The 19,262-nt window shown below is 51.9% G+C and overlaps 1 protein-coding gene across 1 annotated transcript in view; it reads right to left on the bottom strand.

Moving 5' to 3' along the window:
• Positions 1–15,099, bottom strand: part of CHAT (choline O-acetyltransferase) — a 41,818-nt gene extending 26,719 nt beyond the window's left edge. The window contains exons 1-6 of the mRNA XM_049645355.1: positions 15,049–15,099; positions 11,973–12,161; positions 11,033–11,151; positions 9,576–9,629; positions 7,887–8,067; positions 5,734–5,911 (exon numbers count right to left, since the gene is read on the bottom strand). Coding sequence (XP_049501312.1) covers positions 5,734–5,911; positions 7,887–8,067; positions 9,576–9,629; positions 11,033–11,151; positions 11,973–12,161; positions 15,049–15,084 — 757 coding nt within the window. The 5' untranslated portion in view covers positions 15,085–15,099. The remainder of the gene's footprint in view (positions 1–5,733; positions 5,912–7,886; positions 8,068–9,575; positions 9,630–11,032; positions 11,152–11,972; positions 12,162–15,048) is intronic.
• Between the last annotated feature and the right edge of the window lie 4,163 nt (positions 15,100–19,262).

Genomic DNA, 19,262 nt, shown 5'->3' with positions numbered 1-19,262 from the left:
CTTAAAAACAACAATAACAAATTCCTTGGCCTCACTCCTATCTCCCTGCAAAATCCCTGAGACCCCAGAATCTTTTTTAAGGGTCTCCCTAGATGATCCTGATGTTGTTGGCCAGCCCCAGTCACACACACCTCAACCCACCTGGGCTTAGCCTCATGTCCCACTTGGCAAAGGAAGCCCTCCTGAGCTATGACAGGCAGATGGGTAAGGTCCCCAAATTCCCTCTGGACACCTGTTGGAGGCACTCCTTTGGTTTTGTCCTGTCCACTTTTGTTCTAACCATTCTGCTTATTCCAGTCTCCCAAAAAGACCTCAGGCTTCTGTGGGGCAGTGATGGTCCTGCTGGGTTTCTTAGCTCTTGGACCCCCAGGAGGGCATTCTGTGTTGGCTGTTGATGATTAGGCTGAAGATAGAGATGACCATACACACACTTGTCTTGTAACATATTCTCAGAGATTTCATGTAAGAAGTGCTGGGGGAGTGTCAAGGGGGTGTGGAGACATGGGGTACAGAGAGAGAGCATGGGCTTTATGGCAGACAGCTGGCTCCACTGCTCTGTGAGCTCCACCTTCTCAATGTCATAGCAGAGGATTGGGTGGGGGAAACTGTGGGCTGGCAGTGGGAGCTGTCTTGGTTGGGAGGCAGGGTGAAGGATCAGGGTCCCGTTTTCTAAGGAGAGAGTTGATAAAATCAATTGCCCCACTGTGCCTCAGTTGACCCTATGACAATTCAGGAGCTGATTTTGTCTGAGCTCAGGTGCCTCCATCCAGGCCTCCACCATGACAAGAGGAGCTCAGCTTGGCTGAAGCCTTTTGTTAGACAGCACCTGCCTGGGCCCAGTGCCCATGGGCATTGGTCTCTGCCCAGGTCCGAGGAAGGGAGGTGGAGACCTTGGGACTTGGGCTTTCCATTGTGCTAGTTGTGATACTGTTGTGGGCCAGTCAGATGCCCACCCCAGCTCCCACAACCACACTGGAACCAGGAGAGTACCTCCACAGAAGTTGAGGATTTGAGAGTGTTGTTTGCAATGATCACCACCATCCCTGGGAATCTCAGTAGCACTCCCATGACATGAGTCCCCTCCATGGGCTCATTTTTCACCCCCCCACCTCTCCCCCTTCCTGAACCCCTTATGACATCTGAGTAGTGATGGCTAGTCCCCTTGCATTCCCAGTCTTTTCTGAAAGTGTTCTGTTCACCTTCTGCCTCAACAGGAGGGGGCACCCTCTGAGGGAAACACTTCCCTATGTCCTCTCACGGGAGACTATTTTCCTTCACACTCATGCACCCCAGTGCCAGGTGGGGTAGGTGGCTTTCTTCTCCCTGTTCCTGCTCCTGAACACGTCTTCGCTGCTTTTCATTTGGAGCCATAGCTATTAGACTTCTACCTTCCAACCCCCATCATTATCACCCCTCTGTTGCTGTGTTCCCCTGACTCCCTCACAACACCCCCTCATGCAGATCTGGGCTCCTGGTTCACCTTCTTCCTCCCCATAACCACTCCAGTCATCTTTCCTACAGCCTGAACACCTGTGCAGAGGATCCGACCCACAGGGACCCTCCTTTCTCAGTCCCTCAATCTTCCACGTTTGACAGTCCAACCTTGGCATCCACTCCCACAATCACACCTGGGAGCTCATCACTACCGGAACTGATGCCTTTGAAGTCTCAGTCTCAAGCATCCCACACTCAGACCACACTCTGGACTTTCTGATTCACAAGGTCTGTTATTCCACACTCTGCAACATGTCTTATCTCACTGACCCCTAAAAATCATCAACCCCACCACCTATTTCCACTATCAATCATCCACCTTTGTTTTTTACTTCCCTCCTGTCATGGGCTGAACTGTGTCCTCTTGAAGTCCCCAAGTTAAAGTCCTAACACCCCCCCAATATCTCAGAATAGAACTGTATTGGGAGATGGGGTCTTTATTGAGGTAGTAAAAGTAAAATGAGGTCCTAATCCAATATATCTGGTGTCCTCCTAAGAAGATATTAGGACTCAGACACATACAGAGGGAAGACCATGGGAAGACACAGGGAGAAGATGGCCATTGACAAGCCAGGGAGAGAGGCCTCAGAAGAAACCAATCATGTCCACACCTTGATCTCAGACTTCTAGCCTTCAGAACTGTAAGAAAATACATTTCTGCTGTTTAAGCTACTCAGGCTGTGGTACTTTGCTAAGGTGGCCCAAGCAGACTACTACACCTCCTTACTCATTTCAGATTCCAATACTGTAACTATTCCCTTGCCCTATCTTCCACCTCTCTCCCTTGGTTATATTCTCCTACCTTAGCTGAATCTGATGACCCACTTCTCTTTGCCTGAACCTGAGGAGCTGAACATTGTAAGGAAAAAAAATGCGAAACAATACTAATTAGTTTCTCTTAAAATGTATGGCCCCCAAGCCCTCAAATATGAGCTCAACACAGTCCATAAATCTCATCAAGTTTTCCAAGAGGCTATTTCTTGCATTCTCTTTTGCCTTCAGAACCCACCCTGCCTCTCTCAGCTCATGGCCATAGCTCTGCTGATCTGAGACTAGAAGCCACCAGTCAGGTACCTCCTCGTATTCCTACCACCACAGCTACAGACCCATGGACCACGGACCCAGCTTTTGGTTTTCCCGGTACCAACCAAAGCCTCTTATTCTCTGGGTTCCATCTCATTTTGCCTTTGCAAGAATCCCATGCCTCTGTTCATCTCTTCTGTCCTCATTAATGATTTCTCTTACCAAAGTACTTCCATACATGTGTGTACATACAATGATTCATTTGCCTCTCCTACTAAAGACGTTTTCCTTGACCCCCATCAACCCCCAGGAACAGCCCCATTTTTCTGCCTTTTTAATACCAAAATGTCTGAAAAGAGTCATCCACACTTAACTGATTCTACTCATTGACAGTGTCATCAACAATTTCTTCCTGCTGTTGGATCGCATTCATCAGGATGCAACCATTTGTTCTTCCTACTCCCCAGCCTGACTTTGGTGAAGGTCACCGATGACTTAGGGTTGCCAAACTCTGACTCCCCTCTTGTCCAGCTCTGCTTGGAGCCATCAGAAGCATTCCAAGTAGTTGGCCACTGCCTCCTTCCATTTGAATCTTTGTGACTCATCTCCTGGTTTTGCTCTTGACTTCATGGGCTGCTCTTTCTCAATCCTCTTTGTATCTTTCCCTACCTGACCTCTGAGGACCCATTCTGCTGTTTCTAGATGATCTCACCCAGGTCCATGACTTTAAATATCACTTATGTGCTGATGGCTCTCAAATTTATGTCTCTGTACTGACCTCTGTCTTGAGCTCCAGACACATAGATCTAATTTGACATCTTCACTTAGATGACTCAAGGCATCTCAAACCTGACACACTTAGAAAGGACTTCATTCTGCAGCCACTTCCCCAAACTGGTTCCCATCTCGGTGAATGGTACCACCATCTACTCAGTTGCTTGAATCAAAAACCTCGGAACCATTGTCTTTTCTTTTCCTCCTTGTTACTTCTACTTTGCAATATATCTGGACCTCACCCATGTCTTTCCATCTTTACTCTCAACCTTAGTCCAAGCTGCCATGATCTTTCACATCTATACTGAAATCATTTCCTAAATGGCTTCCCTCCTGTGGGTATGGGATGCTCCAGGGAGGGGGTCTCTGTGAAGGACTGGTTTCCTGCTGTGCAGATGACACAGTCAGTGCTAACCAGATTAATTGGATTTCCTAAGGGAAAGCGTGTGGGCCCCTCTTTTCTGTCACACTTCCCTCAGAAACAGCACTTCCATTCAGAAAGCCAGATCAAGTGCCATTAACAAATTAATTCCGATTAGCACAGCCCAAGCACTTAAACCTCAAGGCAATCCCGGTCAGTACTGCAGGGAGATAGCTTGGCCTGCTAATAAAGTGGAAACTGTATTGGAAGCAAAGGCGATTGTTTGATGCCTGTCTCTGTCCCTGGAGGGGAGGAGAGTGGGATCTGATTACACTATGGTCTCCTGAGGGAATTAACTCACTTCCCAATGACAAGTTATTAATTCCCCCATTTGGTGGTCAGGTCTGTGAGAATGGGGTCAGCTCTCACACCCTCCTGTGTCCCATGCATCCCCTGATTTAGGACTGAGCATTCCTTGGGTACCCAATAATTGAATGAAAAAGAATTAACTGGTAGGTAGGCAATAGGTCTAGGGCCTAGTATCATTAGTAACCCTTCATTCTTTTATTTAACAAATATCATTGGGGCCCAACTGTGTTTGGCACAGCAGATTGAAAAGTTAATCCAAACAGATGAGGCCCCTGTTCCCCTAGAACTCATAGACTAGGGGAGGGAGGCAGATAATCAGCATGCATCAAACAGATGAGATGCTGGTTTCAGAGAGTTACAAATGCAAACAAGGTAAGAAAATAGGACAAGGTGACAGAGTGTGCTGAGTTGGGGATGCACTAGGAGGGTCTGAGCCAGTGACACCTGAGCTGAGCTCTGGATGGTGCAAGGAGCCAATTAACCCTGGCAAAAGAACTTTCTAGGGAGAGGGATCAGAAAATGTAAGTGCCTACTGCCCGAGACCCAGGCCCTACCACCTTTTCATTCTCTCAACACGTCCAGCATGGCCATCTTTGCTGGCTGGTTGGTCTCCATGTGGAACCAGGCAGGGCAGACATGTCTCTGCTGGGCAGTCGGCTTTGCCCACAGCCAGCCTGCTATCCCTCCCTCCTGTTCTTCTCACTCATGTCTAAGAGCTTTGCAAAATTCGCACCTCTTCCAATGAAATCTTTCAAAAGCTTCCCAGGTGGAAGGGCTCCCTCTCCTCGCTGAAGTCCTGGAGCACTTATTTGGTACCTGCTGTCTCTATTGCTTTACATGGGTAGTGCTGCCTTACTGTGTACCTGAATCTGCTCCCCCATGCCTTCCCTTACCCTGTGCAGTGAGCTGCTTGGGGGCAGTAGCTTCATCCTCTCTGCCTCTTAGACTTTCTAGGCCTAGCCCAGACCCTCAGCTGACAGATACTCAGGGAGTCTGAATGGACATCTGGCCAAATGAGAGCCCAAGGGGCAGATGGAGGTCCACAGAAGCCTCCCTTTTATTCCCCAGTCTCTAATAGAGGCAAAAAAGGAAAGCACTCCATCCAATTCCTGGGAATAAGGCTGGCTTTAGCTTTGAAAATTAGTTTCCGGAGGATGATTTAAAATTATTATGACTATTACCAGCTTTCTTGTGGGAATGCTTGGAAACTTTCATAAAAGCAGCAAGCCAGCCACAAGGATAGGTCAGCTTGAAGATGAAAAGTTCTAGGACTGAGAAATCACATGAAGGAGGCAGCCAACCATGCTCCCAGAGCTGCGCTCCATCCCAGATCTCCAGGTGACAGCTCTCCCAGTGACTCAGACCCCTAAAATGGGTACCATTGCTGCCCACCAGTAAAACACAACTGCTTAATTGTAGCCAGCCTTCCTCCAGCTCAACACTTCCGTCCCTCAATATTCCCAGACATTCAAGGATTCCAGTGCTCATCAGCCTCACCCAGGAAGCTAGAATATTGTCAGATGAAAAACGAGGTGCCTGTAACTTCCAGGTGCCTCAGCTGACTTTCCGTAGGGTCCTGAGTTGGAGGGAGGCCTGAGCTCCCCATGCTATGGCAAATGGGGATGAGGCATGGTGCCCAACCCTGGAGGAAGGAAAGCCAATGGGCATGAGGATGAGATGAGCGTGGAGACGCGCTGGGCACTGCTGCTAACCTTTCACGAGGACCGTCCTGGCCTCAGCCCACTCGCTCCTCCCTTCTGACGTCAGCAGGCCGATTGGAGGCAAGCGTTCATCCTCGTTGGAAGCCATTTTGACTATCTTTCTCAACTGAGTGAACAGATCCCCCTCACTGAGACGGCGGAAATTAATGACAACATCCAAGACAAAGAACTGTGGGGGAAACAGGTCAAACACGTCACTCATGGCAGCCGGCCCAAGGTGAAGGGCCTTCACTGAGCCTTCACATGTGTGTATAGATAGGGGATACTCAGGCTCAAGGTATGTGATGGTTCCCTGAAAAGTCACATGTTGGGGACCTATCCAAATGCTGTTGACTGGGCTGGACTCTAAGCTTCCCCAAATCAAAGAGGGCCAGATTAACCTTAGCTAAAATAAAACCTGTTTCTATGGTTCCTACTTCATGTAAAACTATTACGTTTGTGGGGAATTAAGTATAAATTGGTACAATTGCTATTGGAGGGCAGTGTCTATCAAAACTGAAAATGTGCATACCTTATGATTCAGCAGTCACTCTTATAAATGCATACTTTAGCCTTAGGCTTGGAGAAACATACACTCTTGTGCCCAGATATGTGAAGCAGTGGCATATAAGCCTTATTTGCAATAGCAAAATGGTAGAGACAGCCTACGTGTTCTTCAGAAGGGGAACAGCTAAATTAAATGAGTTTATTTATCTAATGCATGTCTACTCATTGGTAAATAGGAATGAACTAGCTCTAGATACAGCTACAGAGATAGATCTCAAACACACTGGTGAGTGGAGAAAAAAAAGCAAGTCAGCAAATGATAAGCAGAGGAAGATTAAAATGGAAAAATAACACACAAAATGCTCTATCCCTTTGTGTGCACATATACAGGTGTACATGCATGTGCTTTGTATGTGAGACCTGTGAGCTATCATTAGTAGCTTTGAAGCCAGAGTCTTGGGCTTTGTGAAAGGTCTTATCTAGCCCCAAGTCAAGATCCCTTTTCTGCTGGTTGACATAAGTACCTGGTCCCATGTCCTGAGAAGCATACATGTGGCCGTTCTGAGCAGGAGCCCCAAGAGCATTTCTGAAATGGATGGATACTGCAGCACGTAGGGGCTGGGAAATGAGTTTGACTTTTGAATGAAGACGGAGAAAGTTTCTTGTTTGTGGCTAAACTGTCATGTGGGCTTCCAGTGGGAACGCTAACCTAGGATGGCAGACTTTCACTGAGCTCCTATTCTAGAAAATGTCAGATGAACCCAAGAAGAAAACATTGTAGCACAAATAGCAGGGGAATCCTGGGGGGTAGGTTTTTAGCAAAACCAACCACACAAACAAAAAAACAAAAAACCCCACCAAAACTCAAAAACCAAAGCAAACCCAAACAAAACAAAACCAAACCAGAAAAAAACCAAATCCTAAACAAAACCGCTTTTTGTCAGATGAAATCATGAGGTGGAGGCTCAATATACAGACCAAATCACCTAGTGGGCACTGGTAAGGGGTCAGGAGCCCTCATGCTAAGACTATCCTCTGGGGCCCCATGGGTCCTTGTTGGTTCCTGGAACCCAGTATGAAGACCTGAGCTGCAGGAGATGGGGCATTGGCCAGGCCTGGGAGTCCTTCTCAGCCTTGGACAGGCCACTCAACTTGTCTAAGTCCCATTTCCTCTTTTTTCAGATGGAGATTTCAAGGCCCCTCTGCAAGGTTACTATAGAACCAGGTGGGGTGCATACATGTAAGTGCCAAGCCTAAGGCCTGGACACAGAGGTCCCGATGGGCAGTCTGTTAAGCTGTCCATATGTCTGCCTGTGGTCTCCAGGAAGGCCACAGCCTGGGTGATTCATGAGGAGTTGCTAAGGCCATGCAGGGTCTCAGTCCATCCAGGAAGTTCTTTTGAGTTGACCTGGCTGGTCAGGGCCCATATAAGAGCCCACATAAGTCATTCCCAATTGATGACTCTCCTTGTTCTTAAAATCTAACTCGTGGAGAGAAATGGGACTGAGTAGGAATCAAGAAACCCCACTTTGGGGTCATGCTGTCCCAGCTCACTGTCTGCCTCTGAGAGCGGGCTGATCATGCCTGGTGAAATAGGAGTGGGTAAGTACTCATGCACCTTCCCCAAGCCTGAGATGCAGCAGAGAGGGGCGACTGACCTGGTTGCAGCAGGCCACAATGACATGCTCTGGCTCGGGCATGACACTGCTCTTCTGGGCCACCAGTGTGTCCTGGATGTGGCCAGGGAGGCGGTAGGAGGAGAAGAGCCCGTAGTATTGCTTCATACAGAGCGGCTGCCCTGACAGCTGGCCCTTGGCACAGTCGGTGGGGATGGAGTGACTGGAGAGGGAGAGCAGGGAGGGAGGCAGGGAATCAAAATTGCTTCTACTTGACTTGATCAGGCAAAGCAGGGCACAAAAACCAGAACTGCGTTAGGATTGTAGTAAGAGAGCTGGATTTCTCACTTTTTAAAGTAGTGGAGTGCCCCATTTCCAAGGTCCATGGACACCCTCAGGGTTTGCTCAAGACTCTGATAGTTTCCCTCACCCCTGCCTCAGGGAGCCCTGTGCCTTCGCTTCTGCTGATCTTTGCCTGGCATGCCTTCACCCCACCTCTGCACTCAACTAATTTGTTTAGGAAGACTTCCACTCCTTTAAGAGCCTACTCTTCCATCGCCTCTTCCAGAAGCCTTCTCTAAATTCAAGGTAGAAAGTTCTCTTTCTCCTGTGGTCTCAGCATATCTTGTGTCCTTCTTTACTTCCTCCCTGACCTTTTACTCCTCCTCCTCCTCCTCCTCTTCCTTTCCCTACTCCTCCTCCTTCCTCCATCCCTCTCCCCCCTCCTTCATCTTTCTCTGTCTCCCCTTCCCTCCTTCCTTCTTTCTCTTCCCTCTTTCCTTCCTCCCTCCACTTCCTCCCCCTCCTCCTCTCCCTTCTCTCTGCTTCTATCTCTTTCCTCTGTCCTTCCTTCTTCCGTCCCTCTTCCTCTTCCTCTTCCTCTTCCTCATCCTTCTTCTCTCCTCCCTCCCTCCATCTCTACTTCTCCTCCCTCCCTTTCAGGTAACAAATGTTATTTAGCATTCCTCTGTGCCAGGCACAGGGGTAATAGTGGCTGGGATTATATCATTATATATATGATCTGGGATCTGGGATTATAGTGGCAAGCAAAACACGAGTCTCCTGTTCTAATGGGGCACAGGTCCTGGGATGTGTAGGTGGAGCACAGGCAATAAGCAGCAAGCTGATAGATGGGAAGGTTTTGGGTAATGAGACAGGGTAATAAGGACCAGATATGTAAGCTAAGCCTTGAGGGGAAGAGGCAGCCCTAAGAGTAGCTGGGGCAGAGTGAGGGTAGGGTGTTCCACGGCCCTGCTGCTCAACGTGCAGGTGCCACACTGAACCATAGGAATCAGTGGGAGCTCTCAGAAACTTCTACAGCAATTTGATGGAGGAATTTTATGTCTATTGAATCTAGAGTAAACATAAGATATGTGGTTGTGTATTTTGTACCTCTGTATCATTTTTCTGCAAATTCATTTTGGTAGAGTGTATGAGTGGGGGTGCATTTTAAAGAGATCAAGGAAGGAAAGTACTTACCCTAGGAAGAGGAACCACTAATGGTTGGGTCAGCTGGGATAAAGGTTATCCTGATGCTGCAGGAGTTGGGGCAGGGGCGGGGGGGGGGGGGTTGGTCCACCTGCTCTATGACATGAGCCAGGAACACAGAGCTGAAAAAGACAAGGTCTCTGCCCTCTGGTTGCTCCTTGACTAATGTAGCAGGGAGACAGATGACTTAACAGGCTGTGCCAAAACAGGGCTCTGCCCTTCCCAGCCTGGGCCCCATCCTACCTGTCCAGCAGGGTCTTGTAGCTGAGCACGCCAGAGATGAGGTTGGCTGCGAACCTGCAGAGACACATGAAGCCTTAAGTTCTCCTCTCAGGGGCTCAGGCCCCTTCCCTTTATCCAACATTCCTCTCCCTCCCCTCCACCTCCTTTCTCCCAAACTCAAGGACCACCCTCCAGATGCCAGGCCTCAGTGGTACACCAATCTGATGGGATTCCTGCTGCCTGCCCACCCCCCTCCCCCGCATCATGCTGTCAGTCCTTCACAAGCCTTGGATTAAAAATGGTCCTGTGGAGATAACTGGGAGGAGGAGAGGAAAGCAGAGGGTGAATGAGAAGGAGGACGAGGAGGAGGAGGAGGGAGAGAAAACGAGCAGAGGCCACAGAGCAGGCAGGAGAAGGCTGGATGGTCAGGGGTGGGTTTCGCCCTAGGAAAGGCCAGTGCTGGGGCTGAACTGGACCAGGAACCTGGGTTTGGGGAAATCCAGTCTCCCAGGAAAAGTCAATTTCATTCGGTGCTAATGAAAATGAAAGTAAGTGCCAGGGGGAAAAGAGTCACCAGAGAACTGTGCCACAGGGCCATGTCATCTTAATTGTCCATGGGTGATGGCCCTGGCTTAAGGAAGAAAAATGTCCCCTTGTAAGCAGTTGGAGAACTGTTTTCAGCAGCTGCTCATCCATTTATCTGCATACTTCCTGCTGGCATGGGAGGTCCAGGCTTGCAGGCTGCCTGACCAGCAGTCAGTTGGGCTAGTCTCAGTGAAGAAGGAGGGGATGGAGGTCTAACTAGCATAGCTGAGCCCTACCCACAGGCCAAGGTGGGCCCTGCCTCTTTTGTTTGGTTGGTTTTTCCTCTCTGAGCTGTCCCGATGCTGTGCCACATTGGATTTGGCTCTAAGAGACTCCTGTAGGGAGACCTTTCCTCCCTGCCACATCCCTGTGTAAATCCCCCCCCCCCATCAACATCAGTGGGCCCAGAGGCCATTCCCGTGGCTCAGTGAGCCCTGAAATTGCAGCAGATGGAAAAGGCTCTGGCGGCGGCAGCTGGCAGGAAGGAACCATTTCCACCCCCTTGGAGCCTCTGTTTAGATAGCCTGGTGCAGTGCATCCCAGTGACAAGCCCAAGACTCAAGTACTGGTAGGGCAGAAATGCATACCTCCTTCCAGGGCCTCAGCCAGGTCAAGAATGCCATGGGGACACCTGGGGGCCCATGACCTCCATTTACTGCCCACTCCACCTCAAATAAATATATTCCGAGGAAGACCCTGTGTTTGTCACTCATATTGTAGCCTCATCTAACCAATTTCCCAAACCCATGGCCTGGACTGCCTCTGTCTCAGAGGCATTTGGTCTCAGAAATCTCAGCCAAGGCACAAGCGTTGACCTTTCCTTCCTGCTACTGGAGCCAGGACCCCAGGCAGGCTCTCAAGCTGTGGATTCAGGAGCATGGTGGCCTCCTCACCTTAGCTGGTCATTTGTATCTTGAAAGTGCTGGCGGGCAAAGATCACAGCTGGACTGGAGTTTACAGGCAGGGCCAGGCGGTTATTGAGATACATGTCATTCAGCCAGTACTCAGACACCTGTTGGGGAAAACGGGAGGGGTGCCATTACCCCGCAAGGTCACACACGCCCCTCTGAACAAAGGCACCTTGCCTCGAGAGCACCCAGTCCCATCCTGGCAGGCCCAAGGGACAACCGAGACACTTTCTTGGACCATGGACTTTGTTCATTCATTCCGCAAATGCACATGGAGCCCTAGTGATGCGCTAGGGCCTGTGTGCTCTCCAGCCCACCATGACTATCCTTCATTTTTGCCCCATGCCATCCTTCTCTTCCATCCCAGTTTCCCATTCTGGGTGTTTGGTACTTCATCCCTGTTCCCTGCCCATCTTTATGTGTGTCTTGTTCACGCTTTTCACCCTTCTTTGTTTCCCTGAACTTACCTCTATCTTCTGCCACCCCATCACTATCTGCCATCCCTGTCCCCCATCTGTCTCCATGTCTGTACCCTGTCTTTCCCTATTGCCCCATTTCTATCTCCTGCTGCCCCCATCCCTGTTCCCCTTCCCTATCGCCCATCTGTCCTCCATCCTTGTCCCTGTCTGTCCCCCATCCGCAACTCCTAATGTTTTCTACCTGTATATCCTGTCTCTCCCCAGCACTCTATCTCTATCCCCATCTGTCCCTTTTTGGTCCCCATCCCTATCTCCCATCCCACATCCTGTCTGTCACTTGCTGTCCCCCTGTTTCTCCTCTCATCCCTATCCCTTCATCTGTCCATCTTTGTTACCTACCTGCCCCTCATCCAAATCCCTGTCTCCGTGTCTGCTCCCTGCCCCCCACCCTGTGGGTCCCTTGTCTGCCCCCACGCCCTAGTCTGCTCCCTCTCAGCAACTCTTACCCAATTGGCTGTCTTCTCCTGTCGTTCCAGGAGCTTCTGCTGCAGGGTCTCACCAAGGCCACCAGGGGCCCCAAACCGCTGCACGATGGCCTGGCTCCTCTTGAACTGTTCTTCAGGTACTAGGTGCTGCATGCACCGCAGGTAAGTGGCCAGGGTCTGCTGCAGTGGGGGCACTGGAAGTTTGGGCAACTCCTAGAAGAGAGAGTTCACCAACACTTGCTATGCCTGTTCTTGTGTGGGGTCCATGCCTGTCCGCGAGATGATCCCCATTGTGTGTCTCCATCTGGCCTTATCCTTGTTCTACACTCTGGGTCTTGCCTATTTCCAGGGCTCAGCTCAGCAGAATTATGAACTTAGGAAACTTCTATTTGTTTTTTTCTGGTACCCTAGTCCTGCCCCCACGAGGGGATAAAGTGTAGAGGAAAATACCTTGATGTTGGCACCAGACAGACCTGGGTTCATGCACTGACCCTGCTGCTGACCAGCTGTGTAATCTTAAGCAAACCACCTCACCTTTATGCCTCAGTTTCCCCTCCTGTAAAATGGGGATAATAACCTCCACCTCTCATAGGATCAAAGAGATCCTATGTGAAAAGTGCTTTTAAATCACAAAGAATGGGTCTAAGATGAAACAGATCTGTTACTGATATTGGATACTTATCACTCTTAATTTAGAAATTGTTTCCAGCTGGGGCTTCAGAATTCAGTTGATCTCTGGACCCAAAGGGTATAATACTAATGGAGAGATTTGGACAGGTGAAAGATGGCGGGAGGCATAGTTCAGAATCCTGCAAGTTGTTTCCTAAGAAGGTGACTCATGTCCTGGCTCCTTACTAAGCCCTTCCCAGTTATGAAAGCCGGGGAGCCCCATTCTGCTCCATGTGGGTACAGGGCGGGGAGGGAGAACAGAGAGCGCTGTGGATGTTCTTCCTATCTTAGCCTTTCTGAGCCCCAGCTTCCTAATCCATAGGACATAAATAACAATTCCTACCTGAGTGGAGCACAGACAGAATTAAATGAGAGAAACCACTGGCCCCAGATAAGCACATCATAAAATGTTATGATGTTACTGTCCCCCTCTAAAAGGGATTCCTAAAAGGAAACCCATAACTTCTGGGGACTCCCAAAGTGTGGAGAGAGTCTGAATAGAACTCTCCACCAATGTCTCCCCTTTCTGGATGCCATGCTTCCTAATTTACCAGCTGTGTTCAGCCAGGGATCTCATGCTTGTGTTCAACCATGTTACGGCTGACCTGGGAAGGGATTTTCCTTCCATTTTCAGATGAAACTGAAGCCCAAAGAGTGGAGAAACTAGTCCATGGTCACCCAGCAATATGATAGCAGAGTTGGGACCTGAAATCAGTGTTCATCCAACATCCACTCTGCTCCTTCCTCCTAGATTGTTCTCTCCCTTCCTCCTTGGTCCTTTTTCCATTCCCTCCTTTTCCTTCTTCCTCACTAAGCTAGTTACGGTCAGAAACCAGGACTTTTCATATTACCGATAAAGTTTACAAAGTTGGCAGTAGGTAGTCACCTTCTTTCAGGGTTTTTTTTCCCCTTGGGGTGGGGGTGACAGTGAATTTCCACCCCTGGCAGGCTGGGAGTAAAGGGGCCCATTCAAAGCTTGCCTCTGCTTTGCTCCTGCCGCTGCATGAGCTGAGGCCCTCCCCAAGCGGCCCTTGGCAGACAAGGACCAACCACGGGAGCCTGTGCTGATGAGTGAATGAGAATCTTGCCTGCCTCATCCTGTCTTTAGAGCTCACTACTCTAGGGGGAGGGAGGAGGGTGTCAGAGCCAACTATGGGCTATCCTGCCCCAGGGAACTCTCAAGGACCAGGGTGGTCTGGGTAGCATTCCAGGTTCCTCAGCCCACTTCAAGAGAGCCAGGTCCAGACCCCCATCCAGCTGCTCTGGTTCCCCCTCCCCTGCCTTGGGGTCTGGAGGCCTGTCTGGTGGGTGAGTGGGCAAGTACCTGCAGAAAGCCAAGCCCAGCTGGTGGCCTTTCCAAGAGTGCCAGCAGGCCTGGCTGGGGCCCCAGCTAGAAACAGGTCACTCTTCCTCAGGGCTCTGACAGGGTGCTGGGACTCAGAGTTATGGGGAATCAGCGATGGGTAAAATGGAATGAGGCAGAAAATCTCTGCTCACATGTCGTAGCCCCATGGGGCTCCTCCCCAGACTCTCCTAGGCTTCTGGCCCACACCTCGGGCTAGTTAGAGGCAGGGAGGTGTACTAATGAGGGTCTTTGGACACTAGGGTCCCAGGTCAGTACACATTTCCTGGGAAGTTCATGTGAACCAGGCCCTAGACTGGACTTAGGGAAAGAAATGGAAAGAAAAGGCCTGCTCCCAGGGAAGCCACATTTCAATGGGAGGCACATGCCATGGCAAGACTCAACAACAGAGATGTTTGTGGGCTGCAAAAGTCAGGACAGACAACATGGTGAGCAACTTCATGGGTAGAAGCCTAAAAGTTCTGATTAGGATTTCAAATGAAGCCCTGGGTAAAGAAGTGGCAAGAAGACCAACTTAGCAGAGGGGCCAGCACTGCAACAACTCACAGACTAGATAAGCTGCTCCATCACTTAAGAAGGTAAGGAAGGAGGATGCCTGCCTAAGGAGGGGTGGCATTGTCTTAAACCAGTGGGGAAGATAAAGCCTAAGGCTCCAGGGCTGAACCAGTAACAGTAGCCAGGACTGGGAGGTGACCTGGCTTAAAGTAGAGAATTCAGCCTCACCCTAAGGCAACTCCACTAGGCTCAAAGCCATTGGAAGTGGAACTTGGGGAGGGGAAAAAGCCCTGGGAGAAGAGAGAGTACCTGGCCCAGGTCAAGGGCTCTTCCTGGCTTTGGGGTTAGGAAGTGTGGCTGTCAGAATTCCATCAGCATCCCCTGAAACCACTCCCAGCCCTTCAAGGCGTTCCCAGGCTCCTCAGTGGGTTCAGAGCAGGACTGCAGCCTGGACTTCATGCCCTGGAGACTGCAGGGTTGGGGGCGAGTGCCACACAGGACTGTTCTGGAAGCAAGAGTATGTGAGTAGGGAGAACAGGGATGAAGGAGAGAGCTCCAAAAGTCACTCACAGAGTCCTCCTCACTGCTGGGTGGTTTTGCTGCCATCTTATGGGGAGCTTTTTCCAGTGTGGGCATCTTGGTGACTCCTGGCTGGGGAAGCAGAGGTGCAGACCTGGGGACCAAGAAGCAGAAGGGCATCAGCACAATAGCCACATAAAGCTACATGGACCCTTCACCCCCACCCTGTGAAGAGGCTAGAGCTGGACATGGGCCCCAAATACACAGGGCCTCATTGTAGACCTGGTCCCAATCTCCCAATCTCTGGACCAGCCCCCCCTGACCACAGTGTCCTTTCTGAGTCCCCAGATGGGATAGAGTGGGGTCTAGAGTGAGCCTTTAGGTGGTCCCTACTCCATAAGACTGTCACCCAGGCTCAACCTACCACCCCAGAGCAGAGTGGGAGGGAGCGAGGCTGGACTCGCTCACTCCAAATCCATAAGGGGGTGTTGGCAGAACACTTGCTTTGTTCCTGCCTTGGACCCAACAGATACCTGTTTTGCTGATTAAAATCTCTCTTTCCCACTAGTCTGTGAGCTTCTCCTGTTGTGTTCAGTGCTTCATCTCTGGGACCTAGCTGCATGACTAGCATGGAGTAGGATCAGTACTGGGTAGCTGAGTAAAAGGAATGTACGCATGCATCAGTGCATGTGTAAATGAACACAGGTCCTCTAAGGCTGTGGGTTCCAGGAGTACTCTGGGCTGACTGGGAGCCTGGCCTCTGGCCAAGGCAGGGGTGGGAGTGGAGGACCCTGGGGCCTGCTGGACAGACTTGGACTTAGGCAATCTTTGGTTCCCAGGCTCCTAGAGCAGGTGGCATGGGAATGCTGAGGGAGATGGGACAGGGCAGCTGCACAGTCCAGGCCCCTAGGGACCACCTGACTCAACCTGGAGAGAAGAGGATTAACTTTTTATTCACAGTACAAGTGAACAGGCCAAGAGGGGGCAAAGGCCTATTTTTAAGGCTACCTTCTACCTTCAGAGAATGCGCTAAGCATAAGCCTCAGAGCCATGCACCCATGATTTCCACTCACCCATTGCCTATTCTCTCCCAAGAGCAGAAAGCTGATGCTTAGCCCATTTTATCCCCTGTGCCCTCCCCCACCCCCCAGGCAAGCATGGCCCAGGTGGGAGCCAGGGTCCAGGCCCAGTTGACCCAAGGGCAGAGCATCCAGAAAGATGGATGAATCAGGCTCCAGAATGGAGGAACCTAGCCTTCCTGGCAGTGCTAGGCAGAGACTATAGAACTGATGTGAACACTTTGCCAGGATGCTACAGACTAGGTGGTCCCTGGACCTTCCCTGGAGGGTAGTAGCTGCTCCCACTCCCAGTAACATAAAAGCAGCAGCATCCAAGTTAGGGTCCATCACAGCACCGCGGAGATTGGAAAGGTTGTTGAGGGCAAGGGCAAGTTGGTAAAGGCCCTAGTGCTCTTGGAGACTCCATATCTTGGAAAGGTGTAAGACTGGAGCAGGGACAGCTTCCTGGGGACCAAATGGGAGGGCCTGGTCCTTGTGAGGCAGCGGCTGCTTTCCCTCCTTGGGCCATGGGCCCACAACAAGGAGGCGTATGTGTGTGTGTCTTTCTGTCTCTGGTGCTCTCCACTCTCTGCTGCCACCAGCATGGCTTCCGAGGACTGCCAGGAGGGGTCTCTGCTCTGCCCAGGAGGCCCAACCCCAGCTCCACCCGGGGCAACACAGGCAGTCCGTGCTCTCTAGAGACTCCTTGGGACCCAGCTCATACTTGCCACCTGCGGCGGCTCCCCCACCTCCGCCTTCGCGAGAGTTGGGTGCTCACCCGCGATTCAGAGGGGTCTGGCTGGGTGAGATCCGCCAACGCCTTGACTGGGCACAGAAAGTGCAGACCTTGGCATTTAGCAGATGGGGATCTAGGAGAAGAGAGAAGTGAGGATACGCACGTGGAACCTCGGAGCCTGATGGTCAAGTTCTCTCCAAGCCCTTTCCCCCTAACTTCTCAACGTTCAGCTCCCTGTCCCCCTGCCCCCACTCCTGGTGGGGAAGAGCCAGAGCCGCGGAAGCCCAGTCTCCTGGCAGTTCCCCGACGGCCGCTTCAGTTCAGGGCTCGGAAATCCCGAAGATCTTGGGGTCTCTCGCCCCCGGCGCGGTCCTTGGACGGAGCCTTCCTCCGCGGCCCTCCGGTCCCTGAGCTTTGCTTGCTCCCCGCGCTGCGGTCCTCCAGCCCAGCCCTTCTCACCTGCCCTCCTCGGATCTTCCGCCTCTGCCGCCGCTCCACGGCACCAAGCAAGACTGGGGGCGCGAGTGTGAGCCAGAAGGGATCCAGGGGCGCGTCAGCAGTACGGAGGTGGGGGCCTCTGTCCACCTTAGAGCCTCCGACGTCGCCGGGTCCCTGCGGCCTCCCTACTGGCTGCCGGCGAACCGGCCGCTCCTGTCTTCTCCTTCCTCCTGTTCCTCCTCCCTCCCCTCTCTCCTCTTTCCTCCCTCCCTCAGCCCCACCCCGTCTCTCCCGTTCTTCCTCATTGCCCCCGCCCCCGCGGCTCCCTACCGCGATCCCATCTCCCGGCCCCTAGCCCCGGCTCGGACGGCTTCCCGGATGAGTTTGTGTAAGGGCAGCGGAATCCGGGCCGGGGATAGGTGTGCAGAACATTGCCCCCCTCCCTTGCCCTTTGCACCCCGCCCAGCCATCCCCAGTCGCCGCACTCTCCCAACTCCATTATCCAAGCCCCGGTTGCGTCCGCACCACCCTGGGAAGGGTTGGGTCTGGAGAAATCTGCCCTCCCCGCCGTCTAGGCCAGGCTCAAACCGTACCGCAACTTCTTTCAAAATCATCATCATCATCATCATCATCATCCTGTTTGTTGATCACTGCAAGGTCCTCCTTCCTTTTCTATTCCCACCCCATCCTTGCTGGCACTATGGGGTGAGGGAGTGGAGATACAGACCTGGGGATGCTTATAGACACACAGCCAGAGGCAGACACTCCTCCCAGACAAAGCACTCCTCCCCCCACCCCAGATACAGATCCTTACACACCAACACGTACAGACAGACCCACAAAGACAGACCCTGCCCAAACGCATGCAACACAGCCCAACACACAGACGAGGACAGACGTGCACACACCAGCAGTGAAGACTCTTGCAGGCATTGTTTAATACACAGGCGTACCCCAACTCTGCTGCCTCCCCTTGCCAGAATTGGAGGGCTCTTTGGCCTTCATCAGGCCGCAGGCTCCAGGACTGGGAGTGGCTTGCAAATGGGGGCCTGCGGCTCCGGAGACCTGCGATCGAGGTGGGGAGAATTCTGACAGCCTTGGCCAGCTGCTTCCACCAAGGCCGGGGTAAGGGTGGGGGTAAGGGTGGGGGGTTGGCACCAGCTCCCACACTGGCACCCTCTTCAGTCACGACTCAGACCCGCACAGCCAGGACACAGCAGACACATCAACAGTTCCCCCACTCCTCGAAGGATAGAGCCTAACTCTCTAACGAGCACACACGACACAAGCGCTTTTCCAGAGAGCGGATCTCTGCCCGGAACAGCTCGGCCCCTACTCCTCACTGGAGCCTGGACAGGGCAGGATGCGGGGCTCTGGCGTTTCAGAGCTCAGTGGCTGACACTGGGAGTGTCCTCAAGGGGCGGGGACTAGCGTACCCGGAGGGAGCGGATCCTCAGGCTCCCTCGGGCGGCGCCCTGGGGCGCTGCGTTGGGACTGGGAGGGAGGGGCTGTCTCGAGGGAAGAGAGCCGTGTACAACACGGTGTCTGAGGGTGGGATCCCTAGTTGGTTTTGCTTCTTTCGTATCTCCTTTACCAGGTAGCAAGAGCCACAGGCTTCCCGAGTGCTTGCCAGGCTCAGACCTGGATCGGGGCTAGACTCAGCTCACCCTCCCCTCTGCCCTCCCCTCTGCCCTGGCCCTGTGCCGGGCCGCCCACCCTCATCAGTAAAGAGACTCGGTCTCGAACAGATATAGTTTATTGATTCGGGCCAGAAGCACCGCGGTGCTGGGGGCTAAGTTGGCACTGAGAGGAACGGAAGGAAAGACAGACAGACAGACGGACGGTTCTACACAGGGGAGCCCCCAGGTGGCGGCTTGCGCACCTCTTTATCTCTGCCAGGAGTGTATCGTTTTGTATGCTTCCGTGCTCCACGTCCCACCGGACTAGAGGGAGGGAAACACAGAAAGGGTCAAAGTGGGGGGATCCCGGCAGGCAAGTCAAGATGGGCAAGAGTGTAGGATACTGGTTGGAGG

This window comes from Panthera uncia, chromosome D2 (assembly GCF_023721935.1).
Source record: "Panthera uncia isolate 11264 chromosome D2, Puncia_PCG_1.0, whole genome shotgun sequence".
Classification (NCBI taxonomy): domain Eukaryota; kingdom Metazoa; phylum Chordata; class Mammalia; order Carnivora; family Felidae; genus Panthera; species Panthera uncia.
The sequence above is the reverse complement of the archived record's forward strand: the minus strand, read 5'-3'. Positions and strand labels throughout refer to the sequence as shown.